Source organism: Cuculus canorus, chromosome 1 (assembly GCF_017976375.1).
Source record: "Cuculus canorus isolate bCucCan1 chromosome 1, bCucCan1.pri, whole genome shotgun sequence".
Taxonomy (NCBI): domain Eukaryota; kingdom Metazoa; phylum Chordata; class Aves; order Cuculiformes; family Cuculidae; genus Cuculus; species Cuculus canorus.
Window position 1 is genome coordinate 135,138,225 of NC_071401.1, and position 19,580 is coordinate 135,157,804.

At 40.1% G+C, this 19,580-nt stretch overlaps 1 protein-coding gene across 1 annotated transcript in view; it reads right to left on the reverse strand.

The window, feature by feature from the left end:
* The window catches only part of STK38L (serine/threonine kinase 38 like), a 36,795-nt gene that overhangs the window by 7,730 nt on the left and 9,485 nt on the right, over positions 1-19,580 (reverse strand). The window contains exons 2-13 of the mRNA XM_054076043.1: positions 17,208-17,352; positions 15,405-15,456; positions 14,037-14,159; positions 12,102-12,185; positions 9,432-9,555; positions 8,748-8,902; positions 8,011-8,113; positions 7,251-7,312; positions 6,000-6,117; positions 5,459-5,582; positions 2,051-2,146; positions 320-411 (exon numbers count right to left, since the gene is read on the reverse strand). Of these exons, the coding sequence (XP_053932018.1) occupies positions 320-411; positions 2,051-2,146; positions 5,459-5,582; positions 6,000-6,117; positions 7,251-7,312; positions 8,011-8,113; positions 8,748-8,902; positions 9,432-9,555; positions 12,102-12,185; positions 14,037-14,159; positions 15,405-15,456; positions 17,208-17,341 (1,267 nt within the window). The 5' untranslated portion in view covers positions 17,342-17,352. The remainder of the gene's footprint in view (positions 1-319; positions 412-2,050; positions 2,147-5,458; positions 5,583-5,999; positions 6,118-7,250; positions 7,313-8,010; positions 8,114-8,747; positions 8,903-9,431; positions 9,556-12,101; positions 12,186-14,036; positions 14,160-15,404; positions 15,457-17,207; positions 17,353-19,580) is intronic.

Below are 19,580 nucleotides of genomic sequence, written 5' to 3' on the forward strand. Positions count from 1 at the left end.
ACCAGAATTTGGTTAGACAGACTATTTGGTAGAAAACCGTACTGGTTTCTGTGCTCACTATACATACAAAGCGTTTTACTAATAAATTTAACTTAAAATCTGTGGGCTTTTTTTTCCTTCCAAGTTTCAAGGAAGTAGAAGCTATGAGAGATCATAGGTTTCCATTTATATATTAAAGAACTACTCCAGATCAAGTCTGTGTACTACCTTGATGAGGGTATCGGATAAATCAATATAAACAACAACAACAACAAAAGTATCTGTGGCCTATTCTGGCATGCCATACATGGAAATTTGGAATTTACAATAGCAGTCTCACCTGGCTGTAAAATATCAGATTCAGGAAATTCATCAAAGTTGGAAGTATCATCAATACTTTTGATTTCTATAGGGATTGCAGCTGGCCTTTCCCTGCAAGTAGAAATAAATGCCAAAATAGTGAATACTAGGAAGAGATATATAAAGTTCCATTTTTGTTTAACTTAGCATTTTCAAGTTACATAATCTCTTTAATTTAAAGTACAAAAGTTCCACTGAGTCCATCAGAGATGTATCTGACTTGTCTGGTTGCTGACATCATGGGGAGATTTACTGGTTTCCTACCTAGCATTACCATCATCTTGGCAAACTTGGGGAAAACATGATTCTCCCATTAACTGAAACAGCATTCCACACTTATCTGCCATACAGCTATCACTCAATCTTGGTTGTCACCAAGAACCACTGTGGTTACCTTCATTTCATAAATCCAGCCAAGCAGGATTTTACTTGCATTTGGAACACTAAGACATGTTCCTTTACAATTCCAGTGCTCAACAGCCTGAACCTCATCCAGATATCTTTTGACTGTAGCTCCTGACACTCAACTGCCAATATTTCTCATCCAAAATGAGCTGGTTCTTACATGGTACTGCTTTATTAACTCAACAATTAGGCAGCCCCTTAAGAAGTTTTAAGGTGGCTTTCAAAGTTGCTTAAGTGATCTGTCCCACGAAAGCATTCAAACTGGAACATGGCACTGTGGGAAAGTCATTAACTTACAAATGTAAACTTGCTACGGTTGTAATTAGTACAACTACAATTAAATCTACTTCTGGGTGGAATGGGGAAACCATTTTGCCAGGTTGCCAAACGTGGTGTGAACAGATAAGTCACTGCTCTTGCAGCTCATTAATGTCTCCCACACTGAAAAGATAAGTTAAACGAGCCTTTCTGCACCAGAGGAAATGAGAGGTACAAGAGCTGGGCAATCACACGCCCACAGTATGGATTTCCATGTAAAGAAGGGCATTACTGCTGAAAGAGCAGACTACCTCAAACCTGAAAAAGAGCTGAGTAGTGCTTGTTATTTTGGCTGAAAGTGTCTGTGTTCCCACCCACCAGAGTCTGCTCTAAAGGTGTTACTGGTTTGAATATGTGCAAATGTAGCTCAGCGTCTGCATGCCTAAGCTCAATCTGAAACTGGCACAGCTGCTTCAGCCGGGCCCTCTACCCAGGCTTGGCTCAGCAGAATTTGGCCACACAGGCTGCCATCTGAGGTGAGTCAGTGCCTCTGCCCAGTGTTCTGTAGACATACCGGTTCACTCAGGTATAGTATCGGCAGCGTGCAGTAAAGACATGCCCTGTGTTTTCCTCCTACTTGCTGCCTCTCCTCTTCATTCATCTATTTTCCCCTGCATTTATGGAATAGAGTTTGCTTTTCTCGTGCTCCTATTACAAAAAAAGTCAATTATAGCAATAGCTGCAGAGCCCATGACTACTGGAAGAGGAGTGCTCTTCTGATATCACAGCACACATCAGGAATAATACAGATATCCAACCACAATTTCTTTCCATTCTGGGTACCCTGGGGAAATCTGAAGCATCTCAAGACAGTTAAACTCTGATCAGATTTATGAATGTCAGCAAGGCCTGAAAACCTTCACTGTCACCCACCTACAGACAGTATCTGCCTTTCAAAATAAAAGATAAATCAGAAATAATTATCCTTGACATCACAGAGTATGAAATTCTGCTTTCATGGCTTTTATTCACTGCACAATATATATACCTGATATGTCCCCAGTCCACTCCTTCAAAAAATGGATGACTTTTTATTTCCTCTACTCCATTACTACCAATTCTATTTTCCGAGTCGGTACAAAACCTGAAAAGTGAAAAATGAAAAAATAAAGGAGAATGTTACAATAAACGCAGACATAAGCAACAGCAAATTAAACTGTTATGGTATCCTGTATCAGGAATTTGAGGAGGTTCTTTCAAATTGTTCCATCACTTTGGGTAATGCACAAGCAGCCTGTTGCACCTAGGAGAGAAGGGAAATAGTAGAAGGGAGGTTATTCTCCCTCTGTACTCAGCAGTGGTGAGACCGCACCTCGAGTACTGTGTTTAGTCCTGGACCCCTCACCACAAGAAGCATGTTGAGGCTCTGGAGTGTGTCCAGAGAAAAGCAACGAAGCTGGTGAGGGGGCTGGAGAACAAGTCTATGAGGAGCGGCTGAGAGAGCTGGGGTTGTTTAGCCTGGAGAAGAGGAGGCTGAGGGGAGACCTTCTTGCTCTCTACAACTACGTGAAAGGAGGTTATGGAGAGGAGGGAGCTGGCCTTTTCTCCGAAGCAACAGGGGACAGGACAAGGGGGAATGGCCTCAAGCTCCGCCAGGGGAGCTTCAGGCTGGACATCAGGAAAAAATCAGGGCACTGGAACAGGCTGCCCAGGGAGGTGGTTGAGTCACCTTCCCTGGTGGTGTTTAAGGGACAGGTGGATGACGTGCTGAAAGGCATGGTTCAGGGATTGTTAGGAATGGTTGGACTCGATGACCCAGTGGGTGCCTTCCAACCTAGTGATTCTATGAAGCATAATATTGTTTGAGTCTCAAAACAAAAAGCCATGATGACAGTAACTTACGCCTTTTCTAAACTATTGCATCCCCATGTTCAAGGGCTGTGAAAAGTTGCTGCAAGTTCTAGCCCTATAAGATAAGTTTGGGATGGAGACTTCCAGTCTCTACCACAGGAAAATTCTCTGCATGTCATCAATGATAAAATCCATGTTTTGAAGTCAAACTAACAGTAACAGATACACTAAGTGAAACAGGACTACTCACTTCACATTTTGGAACTACAATGAATCAACAGACACATTCAAAAGATGCCATGTCCACAGCATACCTTACACATCCTGTCAGCTCTCACTTCCCTCTCCCTAGAGGTCCAGGTGCTGGTGGTACAAAGAACCAAGGCCTATTTCTGCTATGGCCCAGCTGCATAATGTCAGCTCAGACTTTAGAAGAAATTGTCAATTTGTGAGAAAGTACATGGAGTCAAGCAAAAGAAAAGATGAAATTGGAGACAGTGCTAGGACTGTTGAGATGGGGACTATTACCTGCTCAAGTAGGCAGGAAAAACACCAGTACCAAGGAAAAGCATAAAATCTAAAGAAAAAAAAAAAGAAGGAGCTTGACAACATCAGGGAGCATTTGTTCCATGAAGAAGCAGAGGACCCTAATCCTCTGGAATGACATATGCCGCAACTGATGCCTAACTGTCTGGAGAAGACTCTAAAGCATCCGATCGAGGATACAGTAAGCATACCAATGCTTAGCCCAGCGATTAATTAAATCCTACCTATCTTTTCTATATGTTAGCAAAGATATAACTGCTTTATATTTTTACGCTGTCCCTGCAGTCTCTTTGAGGATGGCAAAAGGTGTCAACAGTGACACAAAGAGGGAGTCTTAACAGTAAGGAATGCCCATGTCAAACAAAAAGCTTGGTCACCTGACAACCTCCTAGGACTGGGGAGCACTTGGTGCACAGGGATGTTTGGGTCTCCTGTTGCCTCTAAAAGTCACCTGGCCTTTGTTAAATGAAATCCTGTTTGTCTAGATGAGCAAAGCCTCATTGTTGTTCATTTATTTATCTTGAACTCAACCTCTCCACACCACCACATCATCCAGATTCTTAAGTCATTCTGCACATCAATACATTGCAATAGAAAAAACCGTCACCCTCTGGCCAGTTAGTGAAATTTTCAACAGGAAATTTAGTAATGTAGCAAGTTAAGCTATAAATTGTCTCCAATGATAGACTGCAATGTTCTTTCACTTGCAGCTGAGTGTCACTTAGGGCGAAAAAAAAACCTGCTTGTATTTCTCCTTCAGCCCAGCCAGCTGGCCGATGCCAAGCACTAGTAAGAGATCTCAAACCTTGTAACAACAGTTAGCAATCAGGATTCAGTATTTGTCAGGCTTTGTCTGAACCTGAACTTATTTTAGTGTGGTTTTGTTTGTATCCATAAAAATAATTTTTAGCTTTGTTTGAAACTTCCTTTAAATTGAAGTATATGTTGTCTAAATTGTTTAAGCTGTAACAGATGAAGTACCAACGGCTGGATGTTTGTTGCCTAACCTGCTATCTTGACCTCATTTTAGTAAATTGTCTATAACTACAGATGTTTTACCCTAATATAAACCCTTCCAAATGTGCAGAAAAAAAAATTCAAGTAGTCATCATGTAAGTAAATTCACGAGCAAGACATGTTAACAAGTTAACTGCCAGAAATGTCTAAAAATGCCCCAAACACAGCAAAGACTGAGAAGGAAAAAACTCTCAGCAGTGACACTGTACTCTTTCCAGCAGAGAGCTTAGGATGCTGGCACCACATAGGAGATGTCAAGTAGAACACTAGAGAAATAGATACTGAAAACATAATAAAACTGTTATGCACAAAATTATTAATGAGGCTATTAATGAGCAATAAAAAAAAATTTAAGTGTTAGTATCACTGTACCTTGATTAAGAGTAATTGTTGTATTTATTATGTTTGTTGTATGCTACTAAATCACTGCATGGACTAATACAAAGTCTAGTTCTTGGCTCTGCCCATGAAACGTGTTCCCCTTTTCACCTGCAATGAAACTGTGTAAGCCTGTATTATTACCTTTGAGGGAATTAAAGAAATAAATAACAATAAATCAAAGCCAATATCCACTCCCTCAGGCCTCCCTGGACAAAAAGGCTTTTTTGCCTGACCTTGACACCAAAATCCCTTGCAAGAACTTCAAGCAAACTCAATGGATTAAAAAGCTTCATTTGAGAAAAAGTGAGTATATCCAAAACATCCAGAAATTTCTGTTCCATCCATTAAATGCCTGTGAGTGGTTATTTTCTAGTTTGAGAAGAGAAAAATTGCGTGTTAGCCACCTTTTTCTTTCTTTCTTTCTTATTTTTCAGTCTCTTTCTCCTGGTACTCGGGTACAAATCAAGATGATTACAGCTTATTCCTTCAAGTTAAACAAGTGGCAAAGGGAAAAAGACTGAAAAATCCATCAAGGACGGAGACACACAGGAAACCAATTTTCCCTCCAATCTAAAGCTTCCTTCATGCAGAACAGGAAGTTCACTTAATGGATGACGACTATGTCTGTGTGAGAGGCCAGAAGTGGCCTTTTGTTACTGACCTTAAAATTAAATCCTTTGCTTTCTCTGAAATGGGCACCTCTGGAGGAAATACCAGCGTTTCTTTCCAGTTCATAACCTTCCTGTAAGTCTCTTGGGGTGTTTCTGAGCAGAAAGGTGGATACCCTGCACAAACAGACAGACAGATTAACAAAATTTTCCCAGAAGAGGAAAATGGCCTGGGTCTCTGCTTTTGCCGCTATGTCTCCCAAATCTAACAAGCAGAACTAGCCACAAGTTTTCTTTTGTAATGCAACATTAAAGGTTAATTTGATACTTGCAAATAATGAGACTGAACCTCAAAAAATTTAATAGTTGTTTCAGTGAATAACTGTTCACTGACTGAGGCATCATCTCCTGCTGTCTTCCTGGAAAGGCAGGAGGACTTCGAAGGTATTGAGAAGTTGAATTTGGGGATAACTTTAGGTAGAACTGAATGAAATTCTGGTACCTCCACACTACGTAGGGGATCAGGCTTGGTGAACTAATGGACCCTGTGACCTTTGAAGCCTTTGAATTCTTTAGTTGCAGTCTTTAACATACCTATTAGCATTTCATACATAATCACTCCCAAAGACCACCAGTCACACAGCTTGTTGTACCCAGTCTGCATAAATACTTCTGGTGCAATATAGTCCGGGGTTCCAACAGTAGAATATGCCTGGAAAAAAAAAAAAAAGAATAAACTCTTTCAAAGATAAATACTATATTTTTACACTTTGCAAAACCTTTTCTTGGGGGTTCACATACAGGATCTTGTTATTTGGATGGACAAGAATGCTTAATTTGAAAATTCACAGTAACTAAAATCCCAAGAACAATATGCTTTTACATGAGTAAGCACAAAGGACCTTTTATTCCCTCTGACAGATTGTCTCATGGTTCATCTAGGTTCACCACACAGTTCTGCCACGTCAGCCTTTAATGACCTGGAGATGTAGGCTTCTCAGGGATCTAACTCCAACTGGGAGCAAGAGGCATGAAATACAGCCTCTGTGAACCAGCATGACTGCTGGAAATAAAAAACAACCCAAAAGCTTTTAGGGAAAATTGCAGCATTTCACTTTTTAAAGAGTGTGCAAAATAAAAAGATCCAAAATTTGAAAACTAAGGGTTTTGTGACTGCTATTTGGTGAAAATCACAAGCAGGTCTGAAATTCTGAAATCCTATGGCAGACAGATATTTTCCTTTGATTCACTTAATGCCAGAACTCCCTTTACTACTTGACTACTCTTCATTATGAACTCAGGCTGCTGCACTCCAGCACCAATACCCTCTACTGCTTTTCCATCATATTCTTGTTCAGCAGGAGGACAAATAAGTTTTCCCCACAATTCTCTGAATAAGAACCATGCAGCTACACATCATCTTGTGACACTGAACTGCAGGACTTAAATCCAGGAATTCACGCACACTGTCAATACCAGGTCAGTCTAGCAGACAAACTCTCAATATGTAGCTTTGCTAAGAGGTTGCTGACACCTGAGGTTAGTTAGTCCAGATGCTCATATGGGAAACAGAGGCATAGAGAAGAGCAGGATCTTGCATGTCACAGCTCTAAAAACAGACAGACAAAGCACCCCTGATCTCTGAGATATTCCATAACTGGAAACACTATATCACCTTCTTTTGAGTTACTTGCAATTTTGTGAGCTTCAAGAGAGCAGTATCTGTAAGGGGTAAAGGCCTTTCAGCTTTTGGAAACCAGTAGTATTAATAACAAATTTTTATTTAACATCTTCCGTAAATAGTTTAAAAGAAAAAAGAAACTATGTATTATTTTATAAACTCACCAGCTGTCGCCTGTTCTTCTTCCACGTTTCTGCTTTTCTCTTTGAGTTCATATTCTGAAATGCTAAGTTACAAAATAGTTATTAGATAATAAATGTATTTGTGAGAACTAAAAGAAAAGATTGAGAACATTCTGTTTTCAAAGAATAACAATTCTGTACCTTCAGAATGCCTTATTCTAGAAGGAAATACTTGATTATAACTGAGATGGGAAAATGAATATCATTCAATTTGCAGTGGAAATTCACGTGTAGGACATACAATCAGTAATTCTAAATTAGAACTTGCTAAAAGGTTTACAGAGTGCTCTGAGATCAGCAGTACTTCTTGTTGCAGCTGGTGACATATTTAGAGGGGTGAGATGAATAAGCAACACGTGAACAATCCAAGAAGAACTACAGAGGAATTATACATTTGCAGAATATAACACAATGTGGATGTGTCACCCAGCCACGCTGATGAACAACTTCACCCTTATGAAAAGCTTCAGGAGATTGTCATTGATTTCAGTAAGTCAGCACATAAAACCTATTACATTATGTGTATTTGTATCCGTGTACGAATGTGCAAAAATACATTAACACCACAAAAATAATAATTTCTTTCCTATGGAACACTTTCACGTCCTGGTGAACGTGCATTTCTAGTTTTCCAACTAAATGCAATCAGCCTGACCAACCTTGCTGAATCCAGAAGTAAATGATGTGGCATAGCTGCAGCTCAAAACTGTTCAAAAGTTAAACTAGGACACATTACACTTACAGAAGTCACTTGGTGGGTTGTGTGTAAGGTTCCTGTAGAACTCGGTTCTGTGAGCTTTCTTTAAACCTGTGCATAGCCCAAAATCAGAGAGTTTTACATGACCCTAAAAAAATCAGAGAAGATAAAAACATAATTCAGAAACACAAAAAGGAAGTTTTAACAACTACACTTACCTTCTCAGGCCATTATGGACTTGCACAGAATTATCTAATCCAAGGCAAACAGACAAATAATAACTGAATCTTGATATACATCAAAAGCGTGTTTTCTCTCAAAAGGGTTATCGCCCTCTGAGAACGTGTACAATTCTTCAGCAGCTGAGGGTAGACAGTTTGCCCGTTTTTTTTTTTTTTGAACTGGGTACCACTGAGACCGAGAAAGCCTCCAGGACAAAATTCCTTTGTTTTTTTTTTTTGATGGTAGCCTTTGTCTTAAAGTAACTAAGTGTATCAGTTTTTAATGTGTATAAATGTGAGCAGCTGGACAATCTAAAGTGGGTCAGCTTTCCTTAAAAGGGTCCAAAGGCTTTCTAACTAAAAACAAGGGCAGTTTTGATTTGTTTAAGTATATTGGTGTTCTACAAGGAAAATACAATTACCACATTCTGCCTTTACTTCAGCTAGTGCAAAATCACTGCTGTGGCATTACCAGCTCCCACCAACTAGCACCACTATAAAAGGCCTTAACTGCAGCCTGAGATGTTTCAAGCGTGGGCAGTTCACATGCACATTACATGCCTTAGCATCCAGCAGAAGGTTATCCGGTTTAATATCTCTGTGGATGAATCCCAGCTGGTGAATAGCATCTATGGCCAGCACAGTTTCAGAAATGTAAAACTGTGTCTCCTCTTCTGATAAGGTGTCTTTCTTCATTAGTAAGGTCATCATGTCACCTAATCAAAGAGCAGAAAATACAGCTTAGAAACCGGAACATTTTAATCACAAGACTAATTCTACGTGAAAGCCCAGGAGAATCCAGATTTAACCTTGTAACTGGCTTTATAGCTACTAATTATAAAACTACTACTGCAGGGACCTACAAACCCAACATACTTTAGTTAACTGGATATAAAACTGCTGAAAATCTTAAATAGGGATTTTAATTGGCTAGCACAGGAAGTTACAGTGAATTTTAATGTACAATACACGTACTGCACCCACTTAACAGAATCAGCAGTAAAAAGCAGAACATTGGATCAGAATAATTACTTAGCCCAAGTCTATTTTAATACTCTTCCACAACCCTTTTCTTTCCCCTTAAAATTAGGGGTGGTTACATTACTAGAACTTGATTTAAAGAATATTAAAATGTTTTATTATAACAAACTACATAGCACACTGGTTTCTACTGTTTTATGAAGCTGACAACAAAATCTAAGGAAGAAGTACTTCTATCATCTAATGCCACACAACATAACTTACCTCCAGGTAAAAACTCCATGATCAGGTAAAGATTTCTTTTATCCTGAAAACTGTAAAACATTTTTACTACCCAGGCACCATCCGCTTCAACCAAAATATCTCTTTCTGCTCGGATATGGGCTACCTAAAATAAAAAAAACCCCCACATTATTATTAAAGTACAATTTAAATATTTCAACAAGGAATGCCATGTTATATTCCTAGTTCTTCAATATATTTTCATGATCTTTAATCAGAAAATTATTTCTCATACTTTTTTCATACACGTATTTTTCATAGTTTTTTACTAGATCCTACAAAGTCCTCACAAAAAACTCACCAGAAACCCACAGGAGTCAACTCAATGTTTAAAGTAACTGTTCATGCAGCTTTGCAGGAGCAGTTTATAGAAACACAAAGCATAGCTTGTTAAGCTGTCTCTGTTTGTTGGAAAGAACTGAAAAAGCTGATGGGGGGTAAGTGCAATTCCCTTTTTTAATACACCCTAAATGGGAACATTCAAAAAAGTTAGAGCTGTCCACCACAGAGCTTAGTACAGTACTGCAAACTCAGACAAAAACGTAATGTGCAACTCAATGAGCAAATACTGACAAAATTATTGGAAAAGTGCAAAGCTGGTCTTAAACAATGCAAGAACCAAGAGGTAAAATGGTAGATGCATTATGATGACTGTCAGAAGTTACCAGATTTCTCATACACATATACAAAGAAATAAAAAATAGCTACTTCTACACAGATGTGCCACAGTTTGAGCTTGGTCAGATAAGCCTCGGGAATCTTCTCTAACAAGAGCATCTGAGTGTCTAAACTAATTACTTCCTGCAAATCTCATTCCTTCATCGCTGTGTGAGAGAGAAATGCCTGATTTGCACTACAGTGCACTACTATCTAGTTCCTCAACCCAGTTGCTGGTGGTGTGTAAACCCCTTCCAGATGGTACAGAGACTGCTCTTACGCACATATATGGCAAATCTTACTTGAACTGCACAGCAAGTGCCTTGGTCAAGTGGGAACAGGGCTGGGACGAGGTTCAGCCCTTGCAGATGACGGCAGGTAGTAGTGAGCTCAGTGGCCAGTATTAAAGGAGTGCAAAAATGGTAACAATCTATGTCTGTTTAAGGTGGAGGAGAAAGAGAAGAGAAGACTAAACACTCCAAGTGATGTGCATGAAGCTGGTACAGAACTGATATCACCACTGCTACTGATGTTGGTCTTGGGCACGTGATGTTGGGAACGTCTGACCTTGCTTAGATTTTCCAGCCCCAGCTGAGGCTTTGAAAAAAAATATACAGAGAGCTGCTACCCCATTGGTTCACTGGAAACTAAGAGTAATGGAAATTAGAGGAGAGGTGTGTTTTTCACCCATCCTGAAGGAAAGTGGAAGATGTATGCAAGAAAAAATATTTTCTGACAGCAGTAAAATTTTCATTCGTACACTAGAAACCAGCTTCTGGAGAAAAAATAGGTACTGCTATTCCAGCTTCAAGAGCTCTTTCCAATACGCAGTTTTCTGCATCTCTTCCCCAATTCTACTGGCTAGGAGCATCTTTATGTTTGTGTTCTTCTCATAGGGTTTCAAAGGGCAATGGGTTCTCTTTTTATAGCAGGTACTTCAACTTTGATTTATCTAGCTCTACCTATTCTCATTAGAAAAAATTTCTACCTCCCACTCCTCAACATAACTATAAAATATAATATTAAACCCCTGCTTAACACACAGCTCTCAGGCTTGAAAAAAAATCTTAATTTTGTTTTATTTGTGTCCTGTGTTGCTTTCCATTGAACAAACCAGGCAATGAAAATTACAGCAGATAAACACTCTCAAGTGAAGATTACTGTCCCAAACTAAACGGACAGTGGGAGCTCAGCCTCTTTGCCACATGAGGTTATGAAACTGGGGCAGGGCTTCAACCAGAGGGCCAAACATCTTGGCTGCTGCGCAGAACATGCTGCTCCTTCGGCTCCCTATATTCAGGGCATGGGCTTGAGGAGACAAGAAGTCTGTGCCAGGAAAAAGACGTTCAAGTAACATTGCAGGGAAATGTAACACAGAGCAAGTAACGAGTAAGGTTAGGACTGGTAAGGAAAGTCCTGCCCTCTCACTTGAAACATCCACACTCAATTTCTTTGCTTTGTAAACTCACTGTGTCCTACCAGGAATTTGCAGTGATTTGTTAACTAAATGTGAAAGCAAAAAACCCAAACCAAACTTAACAAAAACAAAGCAAAACAAGATGAGACTCGACTACAAAAGCAAAACAAAGGAGAACAAGGCCAGTGAACAACGTGACATCTACTGGTATCTAACCATCAAAAGAAAACACCAAATACTGTTTTTACTTTGGCACAGCATTACTTCTCAAGAAGCACTTTCCTTGAAATGCAGTTTTACAGATTAAGCACTATAAAGGAAGAGAGAAAAAATAAAAATCTTTGTCACTATTCCAAATTGGTTCTAGATAAAACATTTTTTTAAATGTTACATGACCTTATTCCCTAACTATGCTTATTCTTTTGTGCAGTGGTAGCATCTCCATAGATACCTTGGACTGCTATACCACTATTGGGGCTTTTGAAGTGGCAAATATGAGCAAGTAGTGCCTGCCACAAAGAATGGCAATTTTCTAGACAGCATAAATTATAAATACCCAACATTTCAATGGCACAAACCTGCTCTTTCTCCAGCATATCTGCTTTTCTTAGTATTTTCATTGCATAAATATGACCGGTATCCTTCTTCTGAACGAGGCGTACCTGTAATGAGAAATATAACGCAACAATCTTCTCTGCCTCAGAAACTGGGTCCCTGTGTAGAATCTACTGGAAGTCTCAAAACTGCTGGCCATGGCAAAGATACTTCGTTAAAAGATTTAAAAACATGTAGAAAAAAGAAATATTTCTACACCACGTAGAACATTGACACTAGTGATGAACAGTTAATTTTAAGTAGTTATTTTTTTAGGAGAAGTTAGCAGGCACACTAAATTCCAGGTAGCTGTAAGACTGCATATGTTAAGATACAGGAGCAGATATTAGGTTGGTGCAAAAACATTTGCAGTTTCTGTCATTGCAATCTGCGATGCTTATGCTGGATTAAACTTCTATTTACCTGTTTTCATATCCTATACCATTTTAAAGTGCAAAATTAGCTCTGCTTATTTATGCTAATGGTTCTGTTTTCACCGTTTCACTGTTTTCACTGTTTATACTTTTTTTATATCATGTTGTCAAATTCTAGATGGAAAAAAACCCAAATACGAGTAATCATGTTGTGAGTTCAAAAGTGACATAAAGCAGGAGAAACCAACAGCAATATTGTCCAAACATTTAGCCTTGTGACTGTCAATGAACACAGAGCTCAACATTGACTCCAAAAACTTCCTAATGGAAAGAGAGCCTTGGAGGAGGATCACAGATCTCCTTCTGTGACAGATGACAATTCAATCGCCATTATTGAAGCAGACCCACATAAAAACCCAAGAGGTTGCAGAAGAACTAAACTATGACCATTCTACAGTTGTCCAACATTTGCACCAAACTGGAAAATCAAAACAGCTCGACTGTGTGCTGCAGGAGCCAAACGAACAAACGAAAAAATTGTGACAGTCTACTCTGTGCTGCTTTTGGCAACAAAAAAAGTATTTCTTGATCACACTGTCACAGATTATGAAAAATGGACTCTGTATGACAAACTGACAGCATTCTGCACAGTGGCTGGACTGAGGTGAAGCACCAAAACACTCCCCCACATCAAAGATGCATAAGAAGAAGGTGATGGTCCCTATTTGGTGGTCAGCAAGAGGAATCATCTGCTACAACTTCTTTAATCCTGGCGAAACCATCACAGAGAAGTACTGCCAGACAATCAACAAAATGCGCCAAGAACTGCAATGTTTACATCCCACACTGGCTGATCAAAAATGACCAGTTCTTCTCCATGACAATGCCTGACTGCATACCTGGCAAATGATTCTGCAGAAGCTGCACAAACTGGGCTATGAAATTCCACCTTGCCCAGCTTCCTCACCAGACCTCTCTCCCACCAATTACCACATTTTCAAGCATCTCAAAAACCTCCTGCAAGAGAAGGTTTTCAAGAACTAAGAAGCAGCTCAAAATGCCTTCGAAGAATTTATCAGTCCCAGGATTCCAGAATTCTGTGCCATCAGCATAGACTCGTTTCTTGGTAGCAAAAAATGAATAGATTCTAACGGTTCTTAATTCAATTAATAAATTTTATTCTAAGCTGAGATGCATTGATTTAAAGTTGATGGTTAAAAACGGCAATTATTTTTGCACCAACCTAATACAACTGTGATGTGGCAAAGGGCAGGGGAATGTTTACAGAGAGGAGGTGTGCAACTGCGACTCTGTCCTTTCAGGGGGCCACAATGGCAACATCAGTTTGGGCTAACAAGGGCCTTCCCAGGGGCCTTAAGAAATCAATGCATGTAATTCATTACTGGACTTATCACACTTGTACAGTTCCTCAAATAGCTATTCTTCTGCAATAAAACCCACAACTGGAACTTTCTATTCTGTAATTAAAATGTTTTAATGTTCAATCCAATTTTAATATACTGCTCAAGCAAGAATGCCACAAACCTCTCCAAATGCTCCTCTTCCTATAACTTTCAAAGATTCAAAGTCATCCAAGCCAAGCCTAGTCCTCTTCAGTCGCAGAAACTCTGTTTCTTTGCGAGCGTGTTGTGACCTGCGCAGTTTTTTCTGGGGAGACAGAGAAATTTATAAGTCATTTGACAGTAGAATGTCAAGATATACAATCTCCCTTCCTGTGAAGTATTCTCTCTCCCATTAGGATTACAGAGAAATTGCAAAAGGAGAAGTCTTCTGGAATTTATTGAAGTATGATCCACGAGGACAGTTTTTTATACAGAGGCCTGAGGCCCAGTTCCACGTTTTTGTGGGGCTTGTTTTCTCTATTACTTAGATATAAAGAAACATTCATAAAAAATAATGAAGAAAATAATTATATCAGTTCAAACAAAGTACATCAGTCCGAAGGCCAAAGTCACTACCTGAGACAGGGAGTCTTGGGTTTGGGTAGAGTGAAAGATCAATAAAAGCTGAAACTTGCACCCTGCCAAGAAGAGTGATGACAGGTAACAAAGAAACTAACAGGGAGCAGAGATTCAGCTTACGCTACCTACAGCAAAATCCATTCGGTTCATGGTGGGCAAACCCCCATATTTGAAAGAAAAAGCTGTCCAAATCCTCTCATATATTTTGTTCCACAAAAATGTCAATGGGATTGATCTGGAGAGAAACAAAACGCCAACCTTTGCTCCCACAAATACCAAGATCTTGGAGTGTGCTAACGAGATACATCCATCAGGCACTTGCCAGTTTTCGTACTAGGATGACAGCGTTGTTTAAAACCACAAGATGGCATTACAGACCCGCATTTGCTGTTCCTTCTTCCCTGAGGCTGCAACTCCGAAATGACTGACTTTCCCTGCCTATCCTGAAGGAAGTACAGGCAGCCACGTTGGGATGGACCTCGGAAAAGGAACTTTAGTCAATAAGTTCCAAGAGACGTCAACCAGACAGAGATCCCTCTTTATTCATATCCAACTGGAGCAAGGGTGTGCCCGGTTTATAGAGCAAGAAAAATGGTTCAGCATTTTGCTTCTTCAAGCACATCCCACCTTGTTTTCTTGCCAAATATAACTGCAAACAACTTTAATCTTTGAAAAGCATACTATATGCTTGCTGTGGCCACATGTCTCACAAAGACTAAGGGTGGCAGGAAAATCCTTAGCTATTACAAGTATCATTCAAGCATATTCACAGTTTCCCTAATAAACAAGTTATTTACAGGGGCAACATCCATTTACAAAATAAAAAACTTACTGTCATGCTACCTAACTTATCTGTGAGCGTCTCCTACGCCGATTTGTAGTGCAAAAAGAAAGAAGCAGTCTCTTTGAAGGTCACATAAGTAGTATTTACCTCCTCATCTGCGAGGCCTTCCTCTTCCATAGCCACTTCTAACTTCTTCTGCCTGTGAGGGGGAGAAACAGGAGATTGCTTTATTAGTTATTAAAAACAAATGTAACATTACAGAAAGACAATGCCTTTACTTTACTTACTATTCCAGATGCCAAAAAATTTGCCCACTCCAAGCATTTACTCATTTGTGACCAAAGCTGCTGAAAATGCATAAGCAAATTTAAGGACATACTTATGTATTAATTGTGCTTAATTTAAAGAATTAGGTATTACAGGTCCAAACATATCACCACTCTAATGACTTTTATTTCTTTATATAATCTTGTTGAAGCAAGGCTGTTTTTATCAATTAGTATTCTGAATCAGAATAAACATGGTTTTATCACCAATTCTATCTCAACTTGACCTCCAGCACCTCAGCCAACTCCAGCTTTCACCTCCAGTCCCAGCCTTGCTGGCCTCTTCCTGGTCACACACCTGGTCCTGCTCCTCTTACTCTTGTGCCAACTAAATCTAACCCCGAAGGTTCACCATCACCTCCTCCTCGTGTCCTGCCTGGACCAGTGCTCACCCATCCCAGGGCTCCTCCAGCTGGTGCCATGCTAGGCTAGGAGGATCTGAGCAGGGAAGTGAAGCCTGAAGTGCCACTCAGAAGTCAGAAAGTCAGTATGTGGTGACGCCTACTTCCTCTTCCATAAGCAAGATGCTTCTTTACGACCATCAGGGTGCAGCTTTCAGAAAGCTGATTATCCATCAGCAGCAGACGAGTGTGAAGGCTGGGTGCCAAGCTCCTTATGTCTTTCTGCACTTTGGAAAGTACAGCAGGATCTCCTAAATTAAAGGCCCTTGGTAGACAGCCTATTCTCCTAACTAGAAGCAATTCAATTACCTGGGGTAATGACTAAATATGATGAAGAGAGAAACCCTGCTGATCAGCTGAAAACCCCTCAGTGAAAAGTATATAACCAGGGGAATGAATTTCACATGCTGATGACAATTTGAAACACATTCATTATAACAGAATCCTTGGAACTTTGACACTTGATTCAAGTAGCACTTCACGTTGGAGGAAGAACTCTGTACCAATGAGAGCAGTTAAAGAGGAGATGACCAATGCATACTCCATGCAAGGAGTGCCAGTCAACGTCACCCAAGAACAATTTAGAGGTTACCCCCCAAATTCTTCCTGCCCACCCAAGAGCCTCTCAAACCTTCTATTACCAACTCTATGCTCTTTATTGCCACCCCAGGCCACCTCCAGTTCTCTGTCTCATTCCTTCACCCCGTCACTCGAACACCTCTCCTATCAATCCTGTTCCCTACCTCCTATACACTCCCTTCTGCAGGATTTATGAGCCTTGACATGAGCTCCACGCCTCAGAGCATGAACAGACACCACAAGCCCCTGCTTTAACACAAAACCCATCAGCAGCTCTGCAGCACAGGGTTTATCCCCCGCAGTGCATGGAGGAATTGGAGGTCACCAATACCACGTGCTGAAGCAGAAACTTTACATGTGCATCTGATGAGGAGGCAAATTGTATGAGAACGTCAAAAGTGGAGGTCCTCAGATACTCATGAACTGCTTGGTGCAGTAGCAGGGGATGTTCACAGGTCTACCAGCACAGCCCACAGCTGAAAGTTAGCCTGTGCCCTTTGGGGATTAGCTCCTTGCTACCAAGCACAGAAAAACTTCCAAGAACTGCTCCATACACAGCGATCAAAACACCCTTGAACAAAAGCCAAAAGCCAACAGCCAATCCAGAAAAGCAGAAGAGGTGTGAGAGGAAACAGAACTAGTACCTGGTTTCTCTCTCTTCATGCTGTATAATTAGGTTGCTGTAGAAGTTCTCCAGCGTAAGTTTGGCTACCGTCACTCTCTCCCGGGTGTGGTTACTCATGGGAAAGGATGTTGTAGTCCCTGCAGTCATCGCCATGGTAACATGTACTGAAACAGAGTATGTCAAACCATTACTCACTTGAAAAAAAAGAATTACAAAAAAATATATGTGAATATATAGGGTTTTTTTCCTGTATTCCCATTCTCCATCTCCAAATTCTTAGATCCTATAGAATTCACAGGAAAGGCACTGTTCTTTAGATTTAAAAAACTCAATTGAAGAACTGCGTTATAAAACTATCCCAAGATAGCAGGAGGACATGCTACTCACTCTCTAAAAAAATAACAACATGTTGGCAAAATACAGGGTGAATCATAGCAAAGAATTATGAAGACTATGGGCAGCTCACCCAGCAGAACTTGTCCATAAGTGAGGAAAATGTATCACAGCAGACTTGAGCCCAGCCTGGGGGAGGGAAGAGGCGGTAGAGTACGGAAAGGAAAAGGGGGAGGCGAGAGGAGGATCAGGCAGCTCCCACAGTTGGACATGTCACAACTTTATGACAATTTCAGACTCCGGAAATGCAAGATGCTACCAAATGATGTAATAAAATGGAGAAGTAAATGGACAACAATTCTAACACCATCCAGAGGAGAAGTTATTTCAAGGACAGAAAATAGCCATCAAGTATCTCCAAATTTTAAAGCCGCTCAACAAAACTGCATGGGCATGGTTGGGGGGATTTGTAGAAATCCTTTAATGATAAGTAAGTACTGGAATTGCTGTATTTTAAATAGAAAACTTCTATGGTAGTTTTTTTTTGTTTGGTTGGGTTTTTTTAAAGCAACAGTCAACAACCAAGAATAGAAAACCCGTCTTCAACACAAGGCCATTAGGCAAGCTGTCTTTCCGTCTGTTTCCTTCCCGACCACCTCTGTGCCATGCTACCAATGAAACGAGCATTTTCTGGAGCAGCTGTTCATTACAGAGCTCCATGCGTTTGAATTCTCAAATTCAGAGGGTGAGGAGGGAGAAGGAATCTTCTTGGGCAGCTATAAAGACATTACCCATATAGATAAAGGACTTACAAGTCAGGGCACATGGTCACTGAGCACTCAAAAACTGGGAAGAAAGAGGAAAGAAGGAAGGCTGCCCTCTTAGATGGCTTTCATCTTGAACCCAAGGAACTCTGATTTGTTAGAATAATGCAGAGAAGAGACACCTTAGGGCAGCTCTGAGTCCCTTGCAGCTGGTCTAGGGAAGTCAGGGGATATAAAAAAAGCACAGTTTGTCCTAGGACCCATGCCCTACCTGGAAGTGGGTTGAGACACTTTAGGAGCGCCTCACAGAGGGCATCCACAAATAGCTGCATCTCAGCCCCATGCTTATTCGCTCAGGTTGTATCGAGGCTGGGTTTCGAAAAATACATAAGTACATACACTTCCTTTTGATTATTTACTTAACCTTTCTATTTCAACAAGGGATTTTGAGGAAGACGTATCCCAAATTAGGTTTATGATCTCCAAGCAGATCCTAATAACTTTTAAGGTAAACTGAATGAAACCATTCTATGAAAAGCAGAAAATTTGCACGTCCACATCATACAGGAATTTTATTTTGGATTTGCCTGCTACCCTCTGTGAAGACAGCATTTCATCTTGTGGATTTTTAATTGGATTTGGTGCGACAATAAGATATTTGTTGCCAGAAACGCAGCTGCTGTGTCACAAATAAAGGCATTTTATAGCATTATGTAGATATTATTCTAGCTGTGTATTTCGGAGTGTGCAAGATGCCAGAGTTCTGTGTATCTCTATACATATACAACAAGGTTTTAATAGCACTACAGCTGCTTTAGGATGACATCAATATGCCTATTTTTTAATCAATCTTTTATCTCCTTCAGTTTTCTACTAAAGAAACATGAGAGTTGTCAACTGTTAATAATCTTTACTACAAATTAAGGGGTTTATTCTTCACACAAAAATGTACCCTATACTCAATACTTCTTGAAAAGTTGGAGAGCTCTGCTCTCTGTATTGAGTCTGTTATGCAATATTACACTCTTTTTCCCTTGATAAGTGGGAGAAGATAAACATAAAACAAGTGTCTGAGAACAAAACCTACAGCACACTGACACACACAACAGACCAACTGCTGACCATGTGCTGGCATCTGTGACCAAGTTATTTGAAGAAACAACTAACAGAGTAAAAACCTGCCTTCTGATAATTTTGAAGTGTCAGGATATCGTAGCATTACCCCAGGCTTGAAATGGATTAACCTTTACTTAAGGTATAATGAGTGCACTATCACCATCAAGAAACAGGATATT